This window comes from Micropterus salmoides, unplaced genomic scaffold (assembly GCF_014851395.1).
Source record: "Micropterus salmoides isolate LMB-PRFRI ecotype aquatic unplaced genomic scaffold, ASM1485139v1 Ms_hic_scaffold_9, whole genome shotgun sequence".
In the NCBI taxonomy this organism is placed as follows: domain Eukaryota; kingdom Metazoa; phylum Chordata; class Actinopteri; order Centrarchiformes; family Centrarchidae; genus Micropterus; species Micropterus salmoides.
Window position 1 is genome coordinate 2355253 of NW_024044681.1, and position 27123 is coordinate 2382375.

Genomic DNA, 27123 nt, shown 5'->3' on the forward strand with positions numbered 1-27123 from the left:
GGGTTGCGTGCGAGCTTGCAAAGCGGTACGTTGCATGTTGGTCGACGCAGCAACAAAATAATGCTGCATTGTGTCTGAAAGGCACTTACGCCTTACCGACTTTGTTGCTCTTTATACCGCATCTCCTGACTTCTTCTGCCACAAGAGGTCGCTGCCTCACACAAAACCTGAACATGAGTCAAAATAAGCTGCTGCATGATCCACAAATAGTTTCTCTGCTGAGAAGGCGGGAAAAAGGGGATTTAATGTGACCTTTAAAGACTTGCTGGTTCCCAGAAAGTGCATGTGTAATGCTTCTGAAGAAGATGAAGATGATGATGATGAGGATGAGGGGGAGGACCCGTGTCTCCGTGCAGCCTCCGGAGCGCAGGGCGGGGCGACGCCGCGCAGCAGCAGCAGCAGCTTCATCACCGCTGACCGACACCGACCTCCTGCTCGTCTCCAGGCCGCGGCATGGACGCCGGAGCCCGGCCTGTTTCCTCTGAATCACAGCGGGTCCGGTTCGAGCGGCGTTCCGCACCGAAGCTGAAGATAATACCGACGGTGAAGAAGATAAAGATGATGATGATGATGGCGGTGTGCAGTTAGAGCTGCGGAGCGGAAACACGCCGCAAACAGAATCCGTGCGGGAGCATCGCGCTCCGATGCAGCAGAAAAATCGCCATTGTTTGGATGCGCAGCAGACTGAGAGGAAAAACCCAGACTGTACGGGAAGTGTTTGACAGAGAGACGCCATGCTTTCACCGCTGCTTCTAACGGTGTGTCTGCTCTGGTTTACCCAGGTAAGGAGCCGTTTTTCCCGGTAGATATTGAGTGTTGGAGGCGCCGCTGCCGCCGCCTGTCTGGGCGCATGTGAAGCAGCTGTGCGGCTTGGCTTTGTCAAAACAGAGCAGATAAAATGGGTTTAAGTGAATGGAGAAGTTATAAAGGAGGTGTGTGGTGAGGATGTAGGTGTGTGTGTGTGCTGGAGGAGGAGCGGGGAGACGGACGCGTTGTGGCACCGCAGGTCGGTTTGTGAGGCAGCCAGCAGCTCGTTTGGCCCTGCGGAAAGTGGGTCAGTCGGCTGCAGCCTCAGTGATTCCCTGCAAGTCTGTCAGCATCACTGAGGATCACTCACGCAGGCGCGTGAGCGCGCGCACACACACACCAGAAGAAACCTGTCTGTCTGAACAACAGCGCGATTTTCCATCCACAGCTGGTGCTTTTTCATTTACCTGCACAGGTGCGGTGCAGCCTGCCTGAGCGTTTCTATCTTTCTAGTTCTTTCAGAATGAGCTGTCGCCTCCTGCTGCATTTTCTACCTGAGGACTCCTGTGTCCAGATCTACTGCTTTTTAATATGTCAGGGGGGATGATGCTGGTTCAGGTGTAGCAGTTGGTTTCTGCAGGGGAGACGTGTGCATGTAATTTTCATTTAACCTCGTTAGTTTATGAAAACTAAAGTGAAAGAAAAGCTCAGAGTAGTGGTTCCCAACATGGGGGCCATGACCAGAAATAAAACACCTGGCACACAAAATGATGGTTTTTTTTTCTCCAGAGCTGCAGCTGATCCACCAGTTACACTCAGTGTCCAGTTTATTAGGTACAGGTAGCGCAAACTAACGTGTGGACACAACAGTTCACCTGCAGACTTAATCATCTGCATATTTTTATTTATACGGCTGTTTCTTGGTCTGCTGCAGCCTTGAGGAAAGTGTGGTCTTCGCTTCCAGGACTTGATCCCTAAAGTCAGGAGTGAATCTGAAAAAGGGGTGTTTAAGCACGCTGCTCCCAAAATGGCCTGAATCTTCACAGCTGCTCTCACTGGGTGCGTTTACAGTCATTTCATATGACTTGGATGCAGGCACATGTGGCGGGAGACGCTTTGACTGACTGGTCTGTTTGATCCCTGATGGCGATGCCTTGTGACAGTTTATGATCCTGAAATTTATTCTTTATTTTCATAGTAAGATGCTGTGTTTTTATGTCTGTAACCCTGTTGATCGTGCTGCTGCCTGCCTCATTCCCAGAGCGTCAGATCCCTACGCTTTGTCACGTCCTTCAGCATCTGGCAGCCTTTCACGTCATAGTTTAACGCACTGAGGGGAAGCCCTTTAGCGCCACTGTTCAACGCTAAAAGTACTGCTGTAAAAAACAGAAAAGTCAGCTGAAGGAGGTGGATGGTGGGTCAGAAACCGGACTTTCACCCTGGAGACTGATGTTCGTTCCCCGTGTGAAACAAAAAGTCAACACTGATTCCTTTATTTTAACCCAAACCGTGATCTTTTCCTAAACGTTACCAAGTGGTTTTGGTGCCCAGGCGTCTATATGTGACGCCCTGGGATGAGAACGGGTTGGGCCAGGACTTTTTCTGGTTAAATAAAGGTGATAAAAACACAACAGTCCTGCTGTAAATTCTAACCTTCATGAAGCGAACAGTATTATAAATCAACAGCAGCACAAACTACATCACAAACTACATCCTCCTGCATGAAGGAGGATCTGTTACCAGGCCGATCGATTGGACTGACTTAGAGGAAGGTAGTGTTCCTAATAAAGTGGACACTTGAGTGTATTTTCATTGACCCTATGAGTTCGTATTTCAAGTTTTGAAATAAAATACACGACATTTAAGAAGAATAAGATTCAAATGGAGTCAGTGAAGCTGGGGAGAGCCCACCTTCTACAGTTTCTTGTTTGGCTGCTTGTGTTTTAAACACAGACGCTATAAAGGAAGTGGATGTGGCCGCCGTGACGTCACGCGTTGGTTTGTGGACTGCTGTTTTGAAGCCTCGAGTTTGGCATTTTGGCGTTATCTTGATTGTTTTGCAACTAGCTTGCTAGCTTGGTTAGCAAGGTGCATCTGTAATTCATGTCAACTGTGATATTAGCAGGTAGCGACTTGTCAATCAGCTTGTAGCCCCGCCCTAAAGCCTCCCCTGCTTCCTGGTCTCTGTTCCCCTAAATGGGACCATAATTTACTAAATGAACATCATGCTGTGTTGAAGAAGACTTGAAACTAGCGACTGAGACCAGAAACTCATCAGGAAAGTGTTTACTGAGGGAATAAATCAGCTGAGAAGTAGAAACATTTTCTCACAGACTTCTATACAATCACACTTCTTTCTGCAGCCGCTGGAGTCGCCCCCTGCTGGCTGCTGGAGAGGACGCAGGTTTAGTTATTTCAGCACTGGCTTCACTTTCCTGAGGTTCCTGCTTGAATTTAAAAAACAAAAGTTTGGTCTCTGTTGTTCAACGAAAAAATTATTTTGTAGAAAAACAGTTTTAGTTTTTTATGTCTCAAAATATTAATTTGTTTTTATTTAATTAATAATTCAAACATGCTGTGAACAACATGTCCGTTGTTTAATTAAGGGATAATCTTTACTTTTTTATTTTATATGCACTGAAACAATTAGTTTATCGACAGAAAATGTATTAATCCCCATCTTTTTTTCTAATCATTCTTTTTCTATAACATTGAAAAATGTTCGTCAGACATCATGTTTTGTCCCACCAACCCCAAACAGTATTCAGTTTGTAGTAAACAGGAACTAAGAGGATTGTCATTCAGCACCATGAGATGAACACATGTGACAGCTGGAGTTGCTACACTGGGTATAAAGAGTTTTTATATTTGACATTAGATGAGCTCTTAGTATTAATATCTTCTTTCTGTGTGTCACGCACTTCAGTATGTGACTCTGCAGTCTTTTCAGTTTTATCTGATGGTTTGAGTTTTGCAATTTCCTCTGTGTGTGTGTGTGTGTGTGTGTGTGTATATTTTTTTTTTTCAACCACACTGACTATTCATATCAAACATTATATTCTGCAGCCTTCTGTGTCACTAACCACAGTAATCTCAGAGGAGTGACCGCGGTTCTTGTGGGTCGCCATGCCATGTAACTAGGCGAAAAAAAACAAAAACAGAAAAACCCTATATATATATATATATATAATGTATTTATGAGTAAGAAAGCCTTTTTGTTGCTGTTGTATTTTCATGTCTGACACTCATAGCTGAAGATATCATATTGTAAAATGACCCAGTTTCCACTTTTTACGTTAGCTAATGAAGTGTTTAGGGGGGAATCTCTAGGCACCTCACGATTCGATGACAATCAGAGGATTGCGATGCGATTTAAAAAAAAAAAAAAAAAGATTATTGTTGCATCTTGATGGATCTTTTTCTGTTCTGGATTTTTTTTTTCTCACTGTGTGACTACTTGTCAGTCCAGTATTTGTAATGACCCAACCAAGTCGGCAGGAACGACATGCGGCTAATTAACGTTACGTTAACCGCCAAATAATGTACCGTTGTGGCTGGACGATACGGCCAGAAACGCTGTCACGATGAGAAGTTGCTTATCTTTCGATATTGATAATTATCACGATAAGTATCAAATCTTTTTAAAGGCTGATTTTTGCTCCTGAGTTAAAGTTGAAGAAACCAGATTGTGGTTTAAACTTTTCTTTATGGGCAACACTTGAGGCCAAACCGTGGATCACTTCACAAATCTGAGGTAGAACATTCAAAACAATCATGATAAAAACTTTAACAAATATGCACGAGGAAAATTAAGTAAAAGCTTTTTCCTCAACAAAATAAACATCTTGATAAAAAATTAAGTCCTCATTCGTGTATGATTCAAGTGAATAAAATCAAACATTTGTTGTTGTTGTTTTATTGTCCGGCCCTACGCTACTGTTAGCTTTCCTGCTCCAAGTGCGAAGCCCCGGCGAGATGGACCAACTCTGTCCATTTACTGCCAGACTGACAACTTACTGCTAATTTTTCAGGTCACTTTCACCGTCAATTTCTGCCGCCTGTCACACAGATGTCCTTTGAAGAATGAGGAGAGGAAGCCGTTAAGCATTGATCCACTTTCTTAACTTTCTTTACAAACTCGGGAGTGAAATGTTTAAGAGTGGTCTCTGTGTTGGCAGTGGTTTGAGATTTTTAGATAAAAAAAACAAAGTTACTGATGAATAAAATGGATCGTATTTCACTTTTGGCTTTTTGTAGGCTGAGGACGGGACGTTCGAGCTCCTGTTGGGTTGAATTAGGTGCTAATCGAAAGGTCAGAGTTCAGCAGCCCTTTTTAAAATCTAGATATCGCAGTTGTTTAGATCCAAACCAAAGTTATTAATGATGCAGCAGCAGTCTTTGGGAATTTATTATTTAAATAATATGTTTTGAACTTTCTATTGGATTAGATCACAATTATTTTCAGCTCTCCAACAGAGCAGTTGGGTTCATGTACTGAACGCTGCCTCCAGGACCTGACGGCATGTTAGGAGGTTAAATCCCAACATGAGCGGGTAAAATGTGAAACGCGTGCTGCTGCAGCTCATTAAGACACAACATTTCTGACGCTGACACGTGGCAGGCAGCAGTCGTGACGCTCTGAAGGTCTCGTACAGCAGCAATGAAATGATGCTGCTGCTGCTTTTCACGGTGATTAGTGTGATAATGATCTTACAACCACCATGTGAGCTCATTAATGCTCTCGTGCTGCGGGAGGGTTAACCTCATCTCCATACGGGAAAACAAAAACTCAAATCAACATCCACCCAAACCTGTAGCCCCAAATATTATGAGATAATTAACATTATGCATCCAAACACTGTCTCCGGTTAAATACGAGCCATCAGGAGAAATGTGACCTGCAGGATTCAGGTGAGGATTCAAGACTTTCAGGAGAAAAATGGTTCGTTTTCTGCTCTTGTCTTCGAAGTCAGTTCGACTTGGTGAGGAAAATCTTTTCCAGCTTGGATTTCTCCCAGTTCTGGATCTGTTGGAGAGCTGATTCAGGCAGACGTTTCACAGTTTGATCACCTGAAAATCACCAAAAGCTGACGACGCAGTTTGCAGCTCTAAGAACTGAACGTCTGTCCGACGCTCCTGTTCCTGTGGGAGGAGTTAGGGAGCGTCTGAAAAGAGCAACACGATCCATTTAAATCAGCAATAACTGACCACATTTAAACACTTCACACCAGTGAGTTTATAAAGAAAAGTTAAGAAAATTAACTTTTTTTAATTAATTTAATAATTAAATATGCACAGGTTGTTATTTCAACAGCTTGCACATTTATGAATATCTTTATCAATCCACCTGTCATCTGTCCTGCACATCCTCTCTCAGCTGTTAGTTGTTGTTGTTTGTGATGTTCAGATGTTTTTATTAACCTCTTAAGATTGACGGCAGTTTTCGGTCTGTGCACACACCTGCTATGTTAACTCCATCCTCATGTGATCCACCGTTTGAAGGCTAAAATCCTCGTGATTCCACCAATGCAAACAATTTCAAGATACGATCACCACAGCGGGTCCAATCAGCGCCTCTGTCAGACCAGCCAGTGCAATCAGAAGTGACGCGACTCACCTATGAAGCCTCACAGTAACTTAATCCACCGATCGATTATATTCCAACAAAAAAGGTCCAGACGATCCAATCCAGTTCAAACATTTAGTCCACAACACATTACTCCCTCAGTAAATCCTCAGGGTCTGCTACACCGCTTCATATCTGCCGGCAGACGCGGCTCGTGTGTCATTATAACCGTAATAACTCAATTTGAATGTAAACAACTACGAAAGCTTGTATTCAAATTAGCCTCTGAACTCTGACCTTTCGACTGACACCAAATCTGACCCAATAGGAGCTCACATGTCCCTTTCACAGCCAACAGCAGCCAATGAGAGCCCGCGCTGTAAGGAAGGGGCTAAGACATAAACTTAGCGTATTTTTACACACTAGGTAAAACTCTATGCTGCGGCCCTTCAGTGTTTTACAGCTGTAGTTGTCTGCATGCATTTGTTAGCAAACATTATTAAGCGAAAACGAAAAATATATTAGTTTAAGTGTGTTTAAAGTTATATTAATCAACTCCAGTAGCACTTCAGTCATTCTGACGTTTGGGTTAGAGGTCTAAGAGGGTGCATGTTGAAGTACATGGGATTTATTCTTTTGTTTTTGATTAAGAGAATCGTGGAGCTGGACAGGCATCTATGTCGACTACTAAATTTCTGGTATCGTGACATCCCTGTTACAGAACGTGCAGGTATTTGTGAAGATTCCAGGTCATAGTGATCCAAGGAAGGTTAAAAATCAAGGGCAACTGGACCTGGAAGATCCTTGAAGCCTCTTGGATCAGGTTGACCTCGATTTTTAACCTTCCTTGAAAAACAGAAGCAGCTGTGTGATCAGAGACAAACTTTGCTTCACGTACTTTAACCACCTCAATCATGATCTTTTTGTTTTCTCATATCAGAGCTGTTGCGCATTAGAAATAGCTGCTGATGAAGGTAATTCTAGATTTGGGGATCAAACATTCGAGCCTCATTTATTATTTCATGTAAGAAAAGATTTGCTCCTTTTAAAATAAACACAGATTAAAAACATAGTTTCAACACGCAGCTGAATTCAGAGCTTCACGGCTAACGTTGCTAACGGAGAGAACAGCAGCTGCCAGCTCTGGTGTTCTGCCACGTTGGAGACCATCAGTCCTTTCTTTCGACGTTTGCCAGGCAGGATAATGAGCCCAAACAGGTCATTAAAGGAAAAATGCATCAATGACTGAACACTTTATGTACCGAAGGACTAGGGAGGAAAGCAAAACGACCAAATCCAGCGTGTGAAAGCAGATCATCCCCTCGAAGCGTCCTCCTGTTTCTGAAAACGGAGATCAGAAGAAAACGGTTTACACGGAAGCTGCCAAAAAACCTGAAGCTGTGCGATAACAGGCTTTACACTCAGGCTGGCAAATTCAGATTCAGACCAGAGCTTCAGACCGACGTGCTCTAAAACAAGCTGACAGATGAGCTGCGATTCAAACGTTCAGATAATCAGTAGGTCATCTAGAAAGGGTTCAATAAAACCATGATCATTTACTAAACTAAACTATAATGATAGTTTAGCGATTTATTATTTCCTTTAACAGCAAAATAAATGTTTGATTTAATTCATCTGAGTCCCGAACGAATCAGCACTTTATTTTCTATTATTTCGTTGAGGAAAATGGACTGAAAATAAATTTTTAATTTAATTTGTGCATATTTGTTGAAAACAGATTTTATCGTAATTGTTTTGAATGTTCTGCCTCAGATTTGTGAAGTGATCCACTGTTTGGCATCGAGTGTTTGTTCTGACCAGAAAGAGAAAAGTTTAAAACCCCATCTGGTTTCTTCTTCTTTTAATTATTGATAAACTTGAAAAGTTTAAAGGCCTTTTAGAGGATGATGAATTTGTTATCGTGATAACATTTTTGACCATTTCGCCCAGCCCTAGTTCAAAGTTATTTAAGCATGAGATATTCATACAAAAACAAGGAGATAATTAAAGTCTTGTTTCTGTTTCATGCACACCGAAGACAACATGTCTGTTGACAGAAAGACTTTGAAGATTTGTTTGATTTTTCCAAACTTTGCTGTCAGAAATGAGCGTTTGGTGGATAAAATCTGTGTCTGTCTACGTACGTTAGGAGGCGAGTTCATAATTTGTCCTTCCAATTTTTTTTAAAGTTGCTTGAGAAGCAAAATATTAAAACATGATCACTGTGCTCGGACTAGGGCTGTGTATCGACAGAGAGGTTTTCTAGAGGAGACACGCCGCTCAGCGACATCCTCAATGCAACTCTGTGCGGAAAGCCCGAAACGCCAAAGACGGCGCCCCGCTGCTCTCGCTAGAAAGCCAATCGTCTGCTTTTAACAGCTGAACTGGGAAACATATGAAGCCAATCGTGTGGTCCCACTGACGTAAGGGTCTACCGTGCATGTGTAGTGGAAATATAACCAGCGGGGAAAAACACTTTTTAAACCTTATTTTGGGGCAAAGTCATCAAAGTTTTTCAGCGTTTTTTATCAGATTTTCCTGCTGATTCTAAACATGCAGGTTTTATGTCCTGGTGACCAGTGAAAGTGCAGCTGTGGCTCTCTGCACATTCATCTAGAGAGCGGCCTGGTCTCGTTAGTCCGAAATAACTGCCCGGAAGCGTTACAGTACATTTACATTGACTCATGTAGCAGAGGCTTTTATCCAAAGCGACTTACAATTTCTATGAACGTCAGAGGGATTTGGTCTCTCACGTAGGGCGGGGCGATATGGCCAAAAATGTTTATTACAATAAAAACATTTCATATTATTTGATATCAATAAGTATCACGATATATGTAAAATCATTATTTATATCTTGATAGTAAGATAAAATCTTTTTCAACAAATATGATTAGTAAATCTTTTTTCGGTCCCTTTTCCACAACAAAATAAATATCTTAATAGAAAATTTTAGTGCTAATTTGTTCATGATTGAAATTCAAATATTTATTGACGATATATTGAACATTATATTGTTCTTGAGGAAAATTATATTGCGATAATTATCGCTATTGTTTTATTGCCCAACATCGCTCTCACACCAAAGGCTTAACTTATCCACTGCGCCGTCGCCACCCCTACCAAGATGGCTGCCGAGTCCAGAACGACAGACACTGTTTAAGTTATTCCTAAAAATTTTACTCCCCTGTTTTTTTGGGAGGGAATTTAGTAAAGAATTTTGATCAATTAAGTGACTTTCGGGCGCTTATTACTAATTCAAGGGTAGTGAGTGATTCATCGAAAACTAAACGTTGTGACACCTTCTGGGCTACGAGTCTTCACGACATTCATGTACTACACTTCTGTCACGAGTAGTAAACGTGAACGCCACCCGCTGAGTCATTTGTAACGATTGTCAGTCTGATCTGGAACCTGATTGATCAGAGAAGCAGCAGTAATGTTGTTGTAGATGTCGATCGGTTAGAAGGAGAAGTTATTGATTAGCTCATGGCTTCCTGTGCAGGATGTTTTAAAGGCAGTTTTAATGTGTCCTGTGTGGGGGGGGGTTGGATAAGCAGCCATTGTTGTTGATGTCAGTGAGTTGGTCAGCAGGTGGGGGGGGGCTCTCCGGTGAAGACTTTTGTTTTCTGTTTGGAAGGAGGGATCTGCTGTCAACGCCGAACACAGGACGCTGCTCATTCCTGTTAGTTCACTTTGATTAAATGCCGGCGGAGGGTGGAGGGATGGAGCGTGAACCCGTCACTGCAGCACTTTTTCGTTAATTACCTCCCTGTTACCTCCTTTTATTAATTAAAACTGCTTTTGTGCTGTGGAGGAGAGTGTTTTGTCAGAAAAGGTAAAAACTGCACCGTCGACAAGACGTGGGCGATTTAAAAACAACCGGTAGATCAGACTTCTGCCACTTTTCTAGAGCATCAGAGCTTCACAATTTCTATCTTGGAGCTTTATTATCATCTAATTATCAAAATACCACTTTTATATACAGATAATAATGACCGTTAAATCAGCTGATCAGACACATAATGGAGATGCATCCATTAGTCGATTAATCGATGAGTTGTCAGCTATTAAATTATTAAATTAGCCGCGGTTTTGTTAATCAATTAACTTTTTTCTTTTTTTTTTAAATGAACGTCCAAATTGTATGTCTGATTCCAGCTTCTTAAATGTAAATATTTTCTAGTTTCTTTGCTCCTCTGACAGTAAACTGAATATCTTTGGGTTGTGGACTGAACAAGACGTTTGAGGACGTCGCTTTGGGAAACACTGATCAACATTTATCGACAATTTCTGAACGATTAATCGAGAAAATAATCGACAGATTAATCAATAATGAAAATAATCATTACTTGCAGGCCTAATTAGTAATGATGAATAGTATTTGCTGATGTTTACACTATAAAATAAACGGCTGCTGTGTTAGCAGATTTTTTTGTGTGTGGCTACGCTGGCTAACAGTTTCCCCTTGCTTCCAGTCTTTGTGCTAAGCTAGGCTAAGCACTTGTTGACCCAGCTGACAGTGACTGTTTGTCGAGCACTTTGTGGTGAAGCTGCTGTAGTTGTTGTGTAACGTCTTTGTTATTCTACTCATCTCTAACTGAATTTGGCGGTTGAACATCTTCTGTCTGTCTGTGTGTGTGTTTTCGTGTGTGTTTTGGTTTCCAAGCAGCAGTTTGAAGCAGAAAGAATAAACTCAGTGTTTTCCTGTGCGTGTCTAATTCACTCTGATTAAACTCTGGCTGTCATGCGAGCTCTGTTCTAATCGCATCCTCGGTGGGACCTTTTCCTCCGTCTGTTAACTCGCCAGACCGCATTGATTGTATCCTCAGATTATTAGTGCACTTTCACATATGGGGATTACAGTAATAATCCAAACAGCACTTTAAACTGCCGGTTGTTTTCCTCATCAAATATCAGCTGTGTTACACGGCAGTCTGATTGTTTAATCAGCTTGTCTATACATTTTTTTTAAATCTCACTCCATGCAGTGAAAAGCCTTTATTCAAGCAGATGTTGTATGTAAAGTACTACAAGGCTGCTGAATTACACCGAACAGTGGCATTAAGAGGCTTAAAGCCTTTACATTACAGATGTTATAACAGCCTTTGTTTAGTTTTACTCTTTTAGAACAAAAACTAACAACTGTAATGATTTATTTGTTTCCCATAAATGTAATTTACACGTTTGATTAATGCAACTAATGATTATTTTTATTGTCGACTTAATTACTGACATAATTGCTGCTTGATTCATTGGATCACAGTTGTCTTTATTACAGTGTTTTAAAGTTGACAGCTTAACAAAATAAAAAACTAAGGTAGTACTAGGCATGTTAGCTAAGCTAACATTAGCTTGATAGCTGTAGTTAATTTAATAAGTCCCTCCCTTCCGCCCCAGGGGTCCTTATTTGGGATAAAATATGTTCAGCAGTCCACAGAGTTGAAGACAACTACTGTATTGATCCTGTTTAAATTGTGTCCTGAATTACATACAGGATGTTTCTTTAAAAGATAATTTAAGTCAAAGTCACAGTTTGTTGTAAAACAAGTAACATTTAGTTTTGTGTGAAACAGCTCAATGAACTACATCTCTCGGCTAGCGCAATATAGATTACCAACATGTTTGCGCTGTAATGCTAAGCTAATGTTTGTTGCTTGGTTACTACTAGCTGCATAGCTTAGCTATGTTCAACCCACAGATGTATCTCACCTGATGTGTTTAATCCTACGACTCCTGGTCCTTTCATCACACCATATACACATGGAAGCTCTTTGATGTTAACTTTGTAACTTTACCTTCAGAAACGTTCGCTTAGGTGACATTAGCTTCAGTAACATGCGCTATAGTGACGTTAGCTTCAGCGACGTTATAACATTAGCTTCAGTCATTGAGAGAAACAGATATGACGTCACATTTGCATATTTTGTCTTATACTTTAGCAGTTTTATGACAAACTGCAACTTCCTTTACCTAATTTATCTTTTAAACTGACAAAGATTACATGTGTAATTCAGGACACATTTCAAACAGGATCAAAACATTAATTGACTCTTGCCGTTGACTAACATGCAGTTCATATTTTTTACGAAATTAGGTCCCATGGTGGTCTGACGGAAGGGGAGTGGCTTACACTCTATTAGCATCTGAGCAGGAAAGACTTCTGATGGGGGAAAAAACTACAGAAGTGTTGATCTTCCTGTGGCAAAATGGCTGCAAAGCTAATTACAACTAAATAAAAGTTAGTGTTTAAATACCCGAACGATTTAAAATTAGGTTTTAACTTGTAAATTGCAAATGTGTAAGATGAAATTGTTATAGAAATTTTCACTATTTGGAAACATTTTGCTTTTGCTTTTTTTTTTTTTTAGCAATTAATTGAAAAAATACTGAAAATAATCGTTAGTTTCTGTTGTTTCATGTTATTGTTTTCAAATGTGGAAGAAATACAAGGCAGATTGGAAAGTATGACGCTTTAGGGGTTTAGGTTTTAATTGCTCTGATACTAAATTATAGGTGTTTTGCTGGAGGTTTGGTAGCAGCTCCGCCAGTGTCTTCTTTGGAAAATGAGTTCCCAGAAACCCATGAACCAATTTTTTTTCTGCTGTAAGTGGGAGGACAAATTATAGAGGCAAGACCTCCTATCACAAATTCAGTTTTTCATTCAGAAGTGATTTTAGTGGGTTGTTTAGGAACAGTTTGAGTTTTGCATTCAAAGGAAGTTGGTTCTCATTGTTTTTTGAATGAAGAAAAGAGCTGTCAGTCATCCATTGTAAAGCTTTCTCAAGCAAATGCCTGTTGATAATCACCAGACTCCACTGAGAAAAGTGAATATATTCCCCTAGTATTGCAGTGCACTTTCTGAAAGTTCATTCTAGACATTAAGAACAGTAGTTTGCAAACTGAGACGTGGTTTAAGACTCCAGAAAAAGACAGTTGGTCAACCTTGAGTTGACTCTTTTGTAGGTTTGTTGACAAATCTTGCTTTCATACATTAAATTGTGTTATAAATGAAGAACTGTCAATAATATATTATACAATCAATAATATATGGGCTAGTAAAGTATAAGTCCGTCTTAAGCAAACATCTCTTGAGCCTCTCCAGACTTCATTAAGAAAAGCGAAAGATTTGCTGTAGTGTTGTTCTAAACAGGACTGAGAAGCTTGTCGACCGTGTTGGGCTCATTAATATTCATTGGAAAACTTATTTTCTGTTTAATACAAAGTGGAAGGGGAAATTAGAGGACAACTGGCTTTGAGTTTTAGCAATACAAAGCAAAACTACATCCTAGGAGCTCAAAATTTTATCAAGAAACTTGATTTTGCTGAGCAAACGGGGATGTGGTTAAAAGCTCTGGTCCTTGAGTTTTAAACCTTTCTGGACCTTGATTTAAGTTGTTTAGTAACAATTGGATGTTTACAGCAAGTTGTGTGTTCATGTTGTTTAAATAAAGACGTAAGCTCTCGGTCCTGTGTTGTAAAGTCTAATGAAATATTGACGTCCGTCTCACCAGACCTCCATTGAGAAAAGTGAAAAATTTGCTCTAGTGCTGTTTTGCCGTCACTGAACTCTAAAGCAGGACAGAAGTGTTGTGAAATGCCGTTAGTGTGGACCCGGTCGGCCTCATTCATAGTATAATGGACTGTGGAGGTCCTCTCCTAGTTGGAGCTGTCAAAGGTCTGTCCTCTCTCCGAGGCCCCCAAGCCCCCCTCTGCTGAAGAAAACAAAAACTCGAGGTTTGCATGATAATGTTGGCAGCTGCCTCGGGGCGACACCTCCTGACCCCTCCCCCCACCCCCCTTTTTCTGCTCATTCACAGGGTCAGATACTCCATTCATTCACCAGAAAAACATTTGTATGTGTGTTTGTGTCCTCGTGACAATGTTGGTTTTCATTTCTAGGTTTAAAGACACAGTATGCTGGAGCTCCGTTAAGTCACTATCAGTGGCAGAACATTCACTCGAGTACTGTGGGTAACTTTGGTATTTTCCAACATGGACCATGTTTTTGTATCTGTGATTTATCTGTTATTTTTTAAAACTGGTCCAGTACTGAGCGAGCGCGCTGCAGCTGGCAGCAGTGAAAGTACGTCCACTAAACTGCTTGTTTTTGCCGCTGGCTCAGATTGTTTGTGTAAGTGTTATGGAAAGGATCCCTACAGAGAGAGATCATTTCTTTAAGAGGAAGATCCTTTTTGTTCAACCAGAAACAATCGCTATATCGCTCTCGTCAAAGCCGCCAGACTCCCTTGACAAAAACAGCAATTTAGCAAGGATTAGGTTGCAATACTCGAGCAGTTTAAAGAAATGTTATAACCCTTTAGCGCTATAGACCATGGACTGTATAAAAATCTATAGACACACAAACATGAGGAAATAGGGAGCAGATTGAAAAATAACAAAGTTACCATTTTTGTACATTTTTAAGTATTTCCATTTTCTGCTAATTTATTCTTTCACTTCACTCCATTTTTTTAACTGTAACTCTGATTCTACAGACCAAGATCAACGTCTTAAATATGACGCATTGTTAAACATTTAAGGCCCCACAGAAACTCTGAGGCGCTTCCAAGTATGTTGCTGATTAAACCGATCAGGTTGAAGTCTATGAAGATTCTCAGTCATCCAGGTCATAGTTATCCAACGAAGGTTAAAATGAAAAGCAACTGGACTTGGTTGAAGATACTGGAAGACGTTTCGTCCCTTATCCAAAGGACTACATACAAATTATTATCTCGTATACATCAGATTTCTTTGTGCCACATACGTGTTTTTTTAAATATCCTTTATAAAGTTCAGTTCTATACAAATTGTAGTCATATTTCATTAATTTCTTCAACGTAGAGAAAGAACAGCTATCTGTGTTCGAAATCTGAGTGTAGAAATACTTTATTGATCCCAGAGGGGAAATGCTTTGTTACAAATTGCTCACTCGAGTATCAAGATATTAAGGAGTAGAAGTAATAATGTAGAGTAGTGTGTATATGTACAGTATTTTACAGTATCAACAGAAGTGTAATAAGTAGTAGTAGTGAATTGAATAAAACACAGCAGTAGTAATTGGTAATGGTAGAGTTAATAATAACAGTACAAATGTAAACAGTAAAATGCATGAGAAATTAAAATGAGAATATTAAAATCAATAAAATAGATAATAGTAAACAGAATAAAACAATGAGCAAAAACATACAAGATGCGTTTAGAAAGAGTTGGTAAACAGATTTATCCTCTTTTTTTAAAAATAGCTGCAGAATAAACAGTGAATTTAAATAAAATAAAATAAAATTTCTGGTCATCTCAAAAAATCACATAAGGTGGTATTTATTTTAAAAATATGTTGTTTTTTAATTTATTTCAGCAGGTACCTGTTCTTTACTAACATCATTGTGACATTTGGGTTTTGTGTCGTTTTAATATAAATTCAGTGTGATTTTCGTCACCTCGGCCTGGAGTGTGAATAAACAGGATGACATTAGCATACAGTCTCTGCTGCCCCGGAGGCTCTCGCCACTGTGTTCATGATAATCCTGGATATCAGACATAATGAGCATCATCTCCTCCTCCTCCTCCTCCTCCTCCTCCTCCTCCTCCCAAATGTGTCTCTGCTTCCATCTCAGTTGCCATTGCGACAGCAGAGCAGCCATGAATTGAATGAATTGGTATGGATGTTTTTTTTTATTTTTATAATGCCCGTGTCTCTCAGCCGACCCCCCCCCTCTGGATGATGATGTTGATGCCTAACAGTGTTTCTTAATTTGTTTCTTATAAATCTTTATAAGGGCCTGAGCATGAAACCTGCAAGGACCCTATTGAAATACATTATTTTCCCAAATGAATCGCACTTTTGGCGGCCTAAACATGCTCAAAAACTCACCAAACTTTGCACTATATGTAAACGCGGTGGAAATTTACGTGTCATATGGGTTTCGCGCATGAGGGCGTGGCAAAATGGCTCGTTAGCGCCCCCTACAGAGAAGCCCCCTGGCCATGTTTTGCCGATTTGCACCAAACTTCTGTGGCTGATGTATCAGGTCCAGACCTACAAAAAACCTCAAGCAGCGATGCCCTAAACCCAAGCCTTGCAGTGCTACTCTTATTGGAGGAGCCCCCTTCTCTTTCTAGACGTGCCAAACTGTTTTAGCCTTTTTCTGTCCTGGAGTTCTTTAAAGAACTTGATGGTTTTATCCAGTTTGTTATTAAACTTTTAATGAACTTATTGTGTTTCAGGTTTAAAGGCTGATTTTTGCTTTTTGAGTGAAAGTTTAAGAAACAAGATGGTTAATTGGGGTTTTAAACTTTTCTTTATGGTCAGAACAAACACTTGACATTCAAAACTATTATGACAAATCTTTTTTCAACAAAAATGCATGAGTAAAATTAAGTAAAATCTGTTTTTAGTCCTTTTTCCTCAACAAAACATCTTAATCGAAAAATTAAGATCACGGTTTAAATGACTTATATACAACATTTATTGAACATTTGTTATATTGTTATAACAGCCCTTATTTTAACATGTGTTCACCCCGCTAACGCATCCTGTTAGCGACCGAGCTAACCACGTTAGGAAGCTTATTTATGAAGTTGCACAACTTGAAATTAACATTTGTTAAAGAGGTGGGAATTCAAACCACATGAATTCAGATAAAATTTCACAATTAAGTAATCAGTTGCTTATAAAATAAAAAAAACACAAAGGGCTTTTTTTGGCTTCCATACCGTCTGTGTTATTTTGTCCACTCTGTGGCTGATACAGCAGCTCTCGGCAGATAAGGAGTTGTGTTTATCTGCTGACAGGGAACTCAAATACATTTTCTTTCCAAGGGCGCTCTGGATTAAGGTCAACTCCTGCAACAGTGTATATGTTGTGTGATAAAGAGACTCCACAAAGGACAAAAGTCACAAACAGACGAGTGTAAATAATGTTTTCGCCCTCGGTCGTCTTCACTGTGATTTATCAAAGAGACCAAACACTGAGTCTTTATAATGTCTTCTGGAGAAATGAGAAATATGTTATTGACAAGTAGATTTTTATTTTTAGATCAGATTTTCTTCAGTTTATCCCAGACCATTTTTTTGGTAACAATCCCAAACATGCCCGCGGTGAAGCCGTTGGGGGTAACTCCCAGCATGCATCACATGTTTATTCACGCCAGTGTCAGGATCTCTGCAGATGGATTATCTCCTGGCCGACAGAATCACGTCCACATGTGTTTGTTAGTGATACGAGCAGCGCTGTAATCCCACTCACAGCAATCCCCGGAAAAGCTGCTAGTTGTACCGTGTAGGTTTAAATTACTGCAAACCTTCAAGTGTGAGCTGAGGTTAGCCTAGCTTAGCACAAAGACTGGAAGTAGGGGGAAACTGTTAGCCTAGCTCCATCAAAAGGGAGAGAAAAATGCACCTTCCAGCATCTTCCTGATTTACAACCCCATCATGGTCAGTGATGCCTGCCAGGGTTTTAATGGCTTTTGCATAAATGAAGCTGTATTTTCATACTTTCTGATAACAGATTTCTGCCGGTCTGTTTGGTACGTTTCGGTATTGTTTGAATTGAATCTATTGCCGATTCCACTTATAGAATCTCGATTCTGATTCCAACCCCTTCACCACAGATCTTGTCTGCACTTGGTGACCTTCATGAAAAGGGAGAGAGCCATGGCTGCACTTTCACTGTTCACCGGGACATAAACACTGCACGTATAGAATCAGCAGGAAAAACACCCAAAAACTTTGATGACTTTGCCCCAAAATAAGGTTTAAAAAGCGTTTTTCCCCAGCGGTTATACTTTTACTACCCATGCGTGATAGACCCTGATGTCAGAGGAACCACACGATTGGTTTAATGTGTTTCCTGGCTCGTCTGGTAAAAAGCAGATAATTGGCTTTCTAGCTGGAGGGGAGGGAATTTGGCATTACAGGCTTTCCCCATAGAGTTGTATTGAGGATTCTTTAAGTGGCGTTCCTTCAGATTCACGCCGTGTTGAAGGAAACGCTTCGTCATGTTGGAGCTGCTTCCTCTCTCGCACCAAACCTCCTTTTTTAGTGAAGCTAAGCCAAAGGTTGGAGCGTTTGCTGCGGTCCGCCACGGTCCAGGACTGGAAACAGAAGGACTCTCTTCTTCATGTTGACGTTTTTTTACTTTTATTAATTAAGAACAGTTTCTTATGTACAATAACGGCCTGTCAGGAAACAAAGGTCTTCTGTGGGAAACTGGGATTAAATAAAATAACAAAGAACAGACAGAGGACGCAGGACAACAACAAACCTTTAAAACCAGACACAAAGAGACCGGATGAGAAAATAATTAAAGACAGATAAAGAAACAGGATAATAGACTAGACATAAGATAATAATAACACAGAGTAGACGATACAACAAATGGCACAATAGTTGAATAATGAAAACAATCACATAAAGCACATAAAGCGATTACAGGTTTCTGTAAACGAGCTGGTGATTTTGCCTTTAAAAGTGTCAGAGGTGACAAGACTGGAGAGTTTTATTGCGAGGTGACGTTAGATCAGCTTCTGGTCCTGGCATTTAAGAGACACTTTTATGAACTGTAAAATGCTCACTGCAGTTCAGGAGCTGAGATTCGCAGAAAGTTCGGAATCCGTCGATTTCAGCCACATTAAATCTGTAATTGTTGTGAAGCAGCTTCCTTCCTTCATGTCCAGGTGGAAGCTCAGAGACAAACAGGGAAATTATTACAGGTCGTATCAGGAGCCAGATTTCATGTCGTCACCTTGTTCCCGTCAGACAGATGATGCTCAGCGAGGAGTCGACTCTCCTGCTGTCAGATCTAATGAAAGGAACAGCTGATACCATCAGAGTCACCGGCCTGAAAAACACCTGAACAACAGGAAATCAGCTCCTCTGCTGCTCAGATCTGCTGATAGCAGAACGGTCTCACAGAGCTGAAAACACGCTGAAATGAATTAATCTCCGTTGGTCAGTTTCATATGTAATCAGTCAAACTGCAGGACGAACTGACACTTTAACACAAAGGAGGCAGTGAGAGTGGAGCGTTCCCAGCAAATACACAGAGCCAGTGGGTGGTTCAAGGTGTGTGGGAACATTAAGTGTCGCCATAAGTTATTAGTTGATTCAGGGAGTATAGTAAGGATGAGTAATTTCAGGAAATACACAGAGCCGACAGGTTCCAGGGATGTTAAAGTTTGTTCCCATTACGATACATGAAATCACAGCAGCTGTTGTGGTGACAGAAGTGACAGCAATATTTGTGAACCTGCTGATCTGTTTTCTGCAAAGGGTAAAATATGTGGACAGTGAAGGACGATGCCCTGCAGAGATCCAGTAATTAGACTCAAAAACAGTAGAAAATGTCAATGATGTCAAAACTCAACTCTGTTTGAAGGCCAATAAATAGAGGTGTGTCTTTGAAAATGTCATTCTTATTTCTACAGGTAAAGTCCAAATATTAGGAGCAGCTACAGAAAAGGCTCCGTTAGCTTTTAGTTTTTAACCTGGATCTGGGGACATCGAGGACCTCAGTGCTTTGACAGGAGTGTCTACATGTAAAAGTTCTGATAAATAAAAAGGGGTCAACCAATTTAAAATCCTAAAGAGGTGGTATTCTGCTTTATGGCTTTCTCTCTCTCCTTTATTGACTTTTTATACTTTTTCTGTGCATGTAACAGGTCTGCAAAGTGAAAAAGCCCAAAGGGAGTTCCCATCTCCCACAGAAAACTCTGCTCTGAACTGAAAACAGCTCGTTTGAAAGACAGAGCTCAGTTAAAACTTTATGGATACAGATTAATAACTCACCGCTCTGAAACTCTCGCTCCAGTCCATGTTGCCAAGCTGGTCGGCAACACGTACGGCTGAACCCGAGCCGTTTACCGGCTCCTCGCTGACCCGCCCTTCTCTGCTTCTGATTGGCTAGTAGTCCTTAACTAGGAACTGACCATGTGCAACTCCCAACAAAGATCATTTAGAGACAAGATGTATCACTCCATAGCTAAAACGAAGCCTTCAACACAGGCTGAAAAGAGGAGCTGCAGCAATGTGCAGTCTGACAAAAATATAACCATGGAAACCTGCTCTGGTACAAACTCTAAATAAGATGAGGAACCTGAAAATGAGCAGAATACCACCTCCACCTAAAGTCAATCCTAAAGCGGACAGGAAGCCAGTGCAGCGAGGCTAAAACTGACGTAATGTGCTCACGCTTTTTAGTTCCAGTTTGTATGTGAATCTAAGTAGTTAGCAGCAAACTGCCAAAGTTAAAAACAATGTTTACGTCACCAACACAGACATTTTCAGATCTAAAATTAACAATGAATGAATAAATGAAGGAGTTTTGTAACTGTAGATCGCGAGATGACCAGCTGCTCTGTCTTCCTTCATTGATATTATAATATACATAAAACAGGACAGATAAAGCTTCTGAGGGTGTATTAAACACCTTGGATCAGCCTATTAACGCACCCACCTTTTTGTAATTAACTGTGGCATCGAATTGGTATTTTACTGGTATCGATATCGACTGTTAAGTTTCTGGTATCGTGACATCCCTCGTACCATTTAAAGATTTTCACAGGGGAAAACAGGGGGCTGTTGTAAAACCTTTGACTTGAAGACGTCACTCTTCTGTGTTTACATCTCCAACATGTTCAATGACTGTAGTAAAAAAACAAAAACACGCTGACACGTTCGCTGTCAGCTGGAAGAAACGGTGTCCGTTTTTATAAAAGTCATCTACCATCAAATCTGCAAATTAAAGCTGCCATCTGAGGAGGAGCGACAGTGTCTGTCTGTTCAGACTGTTATCTGTTGATGGAGACGACCTTTGCGGCGGTGCGGTCTATTTAATGATTCATGAGTCAGACTGCAGGAGAGGAGCTGCTCGTGGCGTCCTCTTCCTGTGAAAGCTCTTGAGGCGGTGATTTGAGATTTGTCTGGTTTTAACCCTGTCCTCTTCCTGTTGCAGATCTCGGCCTTTCGGGCGTCTGTGAACGACGCCGGTTTGATCGCGGTGACGCTCGAGCGCTCAGACCTGCAGGAGAACGTCACGGCGTACGCAACGCAGATCTCCGGAGAACCTCGTCCGATCCTGGTCCAGTTCGTGAACACCAGCGAGCCTGTGCTGTTCAACACGTCGTTTCACGGCCTCTGCTACACTGTGGGACTGCTGGTTAAACTGGGACAGACCTGGTCCAGACCCGTCAAGACCGTCTCTGTGCTCACAAGTGAGAACCTGGAATTATATATATTGAATATAAAGATATATTGTAGAAAAGACGAGAGGAACATGTCAAATAATCCAGAATTATTTGTACTTTAATGGACTTTCTGTGTGTTTTAAGTGTTTCATGCAAGTTTGTGTAATTTGTGTTTTGTAATTTGATGATTTCTGATTCACCTCCAGGTGTTTTGAAGTGTGCCATGTGTTGTGTTTTTTGTCTCCTCAGAGCCTCTTCCTGTCCGCAGAGCTCACATCTCAGACTACAGGGAGTCTCCAGAGACCGGCGTGGTGTTTGAGATCGAGCCTCCGGCCGGTAACGTCTTCAGCCGAGTCAACATCAGCTACACTGAAGGACAAGAACGACGATCTATGCTTTATAAAGGTGCCCTGTTCTTCTTATTATAATGCGTGTGTAAAGATGTAATAAATGGTTAATAACACATTATAATGTAGCGGTTTGCAGACATGTTATTACCGTATAAAAGAAGTGGACATCGTGAAATCACCTGTCGGTTCGTGGACTACGGTTTTGAAGTGCTATGCCGTGTTTTTAACATCGGCTAAGATGTGATGAGCAGCAGGCGTTAGTGGATTTTAATTAAATGTCATTATCATGAAAATAAAAAAGAATCCTCTGTTTCTGTTTGTAGATTTCTACAAAGGGAAGACGGTGTTCAAACACTGGTTACCTGGGACGTGTTACCGTAACATCACCTTCCAGCTGATCTCTGAGGCCACAGTGAACCAGACTGCACTGGTTACACACAGCGACATCACACACACACCTCTGCACCACAGGACAGGTGAGTGACATCACACACACACACGCACGCATGCACCCGTACACCGCAGTGACATCACACACACGCAGTGACATCACACACGCACGCACGCACCCGTACACCACAGTGACATCACACACACACCTCTGCACCACAGGACAGGTGGGTGACATCACACACACACACACACCCGTACACCACAGTGACATCACACACACACACCCGTACACCACAGTGACATCACACACACGCATCCGTACACCGCAGTGTCATCACACACACACACACCCGTACACCACAGTGACATCACACACACGCGCACCCGTACACCGCAGTGACATCACACACACGCACGCATCCGTACACCGCAGTGACATCACACACACACACCCGTACACCGCAGTGTCATCACACACACACACCCGTACACCACAGTGACATCACACACACGCACGCATCCGTACACCGCAGTGACATCACACACACACACCCGTACACCGCAGTGTCATCACACACACACACCCGTACACCGCAGTGACATCACTCACACACACGCACGCATCCGTACACCGCAGTGACATCACACACACGCACGCATCCGTACACCGCAGTGACATCACACACACGCACGCATCCGTACACCGCAGTGACATCACACACACGCACGCATCCGTACACCGCAGTGACATCACTCACACACACGCACGCATCCGTACACCGCAGTGACATCACTCACACACACGCACGCATCCGTACACCGCAGTGACATCACACACACGCACGCATCCGTACACCGCAGTGACATCACACACACGCACGCATCCGTACACCGCAGTGACATCACACACACACACACCCGTACACCACAGTGTCATCTCACACACACACACCCGTACACCACAGTGACATCACACACACGCGCACCCGTACACCACACATGCGCACCCGTACACCACACATGCGCACCCGTACACCACACACGCGCACCCGTACACCGCAGTGACATCACACACACACGCATCCGTACACCACAGTGTCATCACACACACACACCCGTACACCACAGTGTCATCACACACACACACCCGTACACCGCAGTGACATCACACACACACGCATCCGTACACCACAGTGTCATCACACACACACACACCCGTACACCACAGTGACATCACACACACACGCATCCGTACACCACAGTGTCATCTCACACACACACACCCGTACACCGCAGTGACATCACACACACACGCATCCGTACACCACAGTGTCATCTCACACACACACACCCGTACACCGCAGTGACATCACACACACACGCATCCGTACACCACAGTGTCATCTCACACACACACACCCGTACACCGCAGTGACATCACACACACACGCATCCGTACACCACAGTGTCATCTCACACACACACACACCCGTACACCACAGTGACATCACACACACACGCATCCGTACACCACAGTGTCATCTCACACACACACACACCCGTACACCACAGTGACATCACACACACGCGCACCCGTACACCACAGTGTCATCTCACACACACACACACCCGTACACCGCAGTGACATCACACACACGCGCACCCGTACACCACAGTATCATCTCACACACACACACCCGTACACCGCAGTGACATCACACACACGCGCACCCGTACACCACAGTGTCATCTCACACACACACACCCGTACACCACAGTGACATCACACACACGCGCACCCGTACACCACAGTGTCATCTCACACACACACACACCCGTACACCGCAGTGACATCACACACACACACACCCGTACACCGCAGTGACATCACACACACGCGCACCCGTACACCACAGTGTCATCTCACACACACACACACCCGTACACCGCAGTGACATCACACACACACACCCGTACACCGCAGTGACATCACACACGCGCACCCGTACACCACACACGCGCACCCGTACACCGCAGTGACATCACACACACGCACGCATCCGTACACCGCAGTGACATCACACACACACACGCACGCACCCCCGTACACCGCAGTGACATCACACACACGCAGTGACATCACACACACAACTTAATCCAGATTTTCAATGACGTCACCCCTCCGCGTCCTCTTCTTCTGTGGTGGTTTAACACCAGAATCAGCTCCTCCAGCTGTTTATCTCTGTCAGCCAATGAGCTCGTGTTCTCACAAACTGCCTGGACACAGTTTATATTTTCCTTCATTTTAATTTGATGCTTTTTCTAAAAAATTCAGTAAAAACTTGTTCCAAGTTTTGTGTCGGAAAGTCTTCAGTTCGCCAAAAATTGAGAGATCTCGCTGACACCCCCCCCCCCCCAAAAAAAAGCAGGACCTTAACTGTTAATTCCCGGCGTTCAGCCTCCGTTTGGCAGCTCCAACACTCTGCAGCTGTGTGAGGATCATTAATATAACATCAGCAGATTAATGAGAGACTGACTCATAGAGGAGCCTCCTGCTGAGTGTCTCTCATTGATAAGATAAAAACAGCAGCAGATTACTGTCATCACGTCTCTTCACTCTGACTAATGAGGGAGCCGTGTCACTGGAAACACTTCTCACTCTGAACGTGATGACAGATTTGTTTACTACAGAGCTCCAAACGGCCGGTCTGCAAACAGAAAGATTTATTTATTTTAAAGAGGTCATATTCTGCTGTTTGGCTTTTTCCCTTCTACTTTATTGTGTTATTAATCTTTTTATGCATGTAACAGGTTTGCAAAGTGGGAGAAGAGGTTTCACTCACAGCTGGACTGTAGATGATGTGGAGACGGAGCTCAGTTAAAACGTTACGCATGTGCAACTCCCAACTAAGACCTAATAGAGATGCTTCACTCACACGGGGTGAATAGACGAGCGGCAGCAACACGCCGTGCGATAGAAATATGGTGTTTTTGAAAGATTGAACCATGAAAACCTGTTCTGGTACAACCCCTAAATAAAATTCTGAACCTGAAAATGAGCAGAATACGGCCTCTTTAAATGACGACGTGTTGATTTCGTAGGTACAAGTACCTCAGAAAAGTACAGTACTTGTGTAAATGTAAATTATTGTAAATTGTTTGTATAGATGAATGAAGAACCAGCAGATGCACTGATTCTTTAAATGTTCACTCTGTGTGTCAGTGCCCTTCCCCCCCCTCAACATTTCCCGTAAGATCGTCCACCTGAGCCAGAGGACGCTGCCAGGGGAAGACGCCAACCTCGTGCCTCCTGAGGCGGGCGAGGAGAGCCGGCGAGCCTCCCGTCGATCGCGGGACGTCCCTCTGATAGAGGAGGAGGAGGAGAACACCTCTGAGGAGGCGGCGGGCATTTCCACTCAGGTTCCCTTCGGCCCAACGCGCAACCTGACAGGCGCCGACGCCGTGAGGACCAATCAGTCGGCGGAGACTCGGAGCTTCTGGCCGGACCCCACCGACCCTACTCCTGCTGGAGACGGGGAGGACGAGTTCGTCAACGCCGTGGTGCCCGAGTACGAGGACTCCAACGAGCCGGGCTCAGCCATGGGTCTCCCCGCGGAGGCCTCCGTCCTGCCCACCACACTGCCCCCCATCCTGCTGGAGCTGCGCTGGCTGCCGCCCCGACCCCCCACCAGCTACGACGGCTTCAACATCTACATCTACAGAGACGGTAAACGGGGAGGTGGTCAGGGACACCTGTTCACACCTCAGCACAGTGCTTCAAGATTCAAGACGTCTGTTGTCAAACTTAGACCAGACAGCCAAACTCTCACCCAAGTCTCCCTTATTTTTCTTTTAACGTGCGTCGATATAAATAAATTTATAAACAAAAACAACAAACAACAATATATACAGACCAGATATATAGTAAATAGCAGCAGAGTAGGTTAAGTAGAAACTAGGGCTGAAGGGTTTACATAGTCGAATCGTGGGGGTTTTTGTGGAAAAAAAAATATATATATATATGACATTTTATAGGCCAAACAATTAATTGATTGATTCTCCCCCCCCCTCCTTCTCCCTCCTCCTCCTTCCTTGTCCCTCCTCCCTCCTCCTTCTCCCTCCTCCTCCTCCTCCCCCCTTGTCCCTCCACCTCCTCCATTCTCCCTCCTCCTCCTCCTCCTCCCCCTTCCTTCTCCCTCCTCCTCCCCCCTTGTCCCTCCACCTCCTTCATTCTCCCCCCTTGTCCCTCCTCCTTCCTCTTCTTCTTCCTCCTTCCTTGTCCCTCTTCCCTTGTCCCTCCCTCCTCCTCCTTCCGTGTCCCTCCTCCTTCCTCTTCTCCTTGCTCCTTCCTTCTCCCTCCTCCCTCCTCCTTCTTCCCTTCTCCCTCTCTGCTTCCTCTTCTTCTTCCTCTTTCATACTCCCTCCACCTCCTTCCTTCTCCCTCCTTCCTTCTCCCTCCTTCTCCCTCCCCCTCCTCCTCCCTCCTTCCTCCTCCCTCCTTCCTTCTCCCTCCTCCTCCCTCCTCCTCCTTCCTTGTCCCTCCTCCCTCCTTCCTTCTCCCTCCTCCTCCCTCCTTCCTTCTCCCTCCTCCTCCTTCCTTGTCCCTCCTCCTCCTTCCTTCTCCCTCCTCCTTCCTCTTCTTCTTCCTCCTTCCTTCTCCCTCTCTCCTTCCTCTTTCCTTCTCCCTCCTGCTTCATCTTCTTCTTCCTCCTTCCTTCTCCCTCTCTGCTTCCTCTTCTTCTTCCTCCTTCCTTGTCCCTCCTCCCTCCTTCCTTCTCCCTCCTCCTCCCTCCTTCCTTCTCCCTCCTTCTCCCTCCTCCTCCTTCCTTGTCCCTCCTCCTCCTTCCTTCTCCCTCTCTGCTTCCTCTTCTTCTTCCTCCTT

The 27123-nt window shown here is 43.1% G+C and overlaps 1 protein-coding gene across 1 annotated transcript in view; it reads left to right on the plus strand.

Annotated features, from left to right (window-relative positions):
• The first annotated feature begins 408 nt into the window (after positions 1–408).
• ptpro (protein tyrosine phosphatase receptor type O) overlaps positions 409–27123 on the plus strand; it is a 67368-nt gene continuing 40653 nt past the window's right edge. Inside the window, 5 exon segments of the mRNA XM_038708356.1 lie at positions 409–782; positions 21267–21525; positions 21748–21903; positions 22172–22324; positions 25465–25968. Of these exon segments, the coding sequence (XP_038564284.1) occupies positions 735–782; positions 21267–21525; positions 21748–21903; positions 22172–22324; positions 25465–25968 (1120 nt within the window). The 5' untranslated portion in view covers positions 409–734.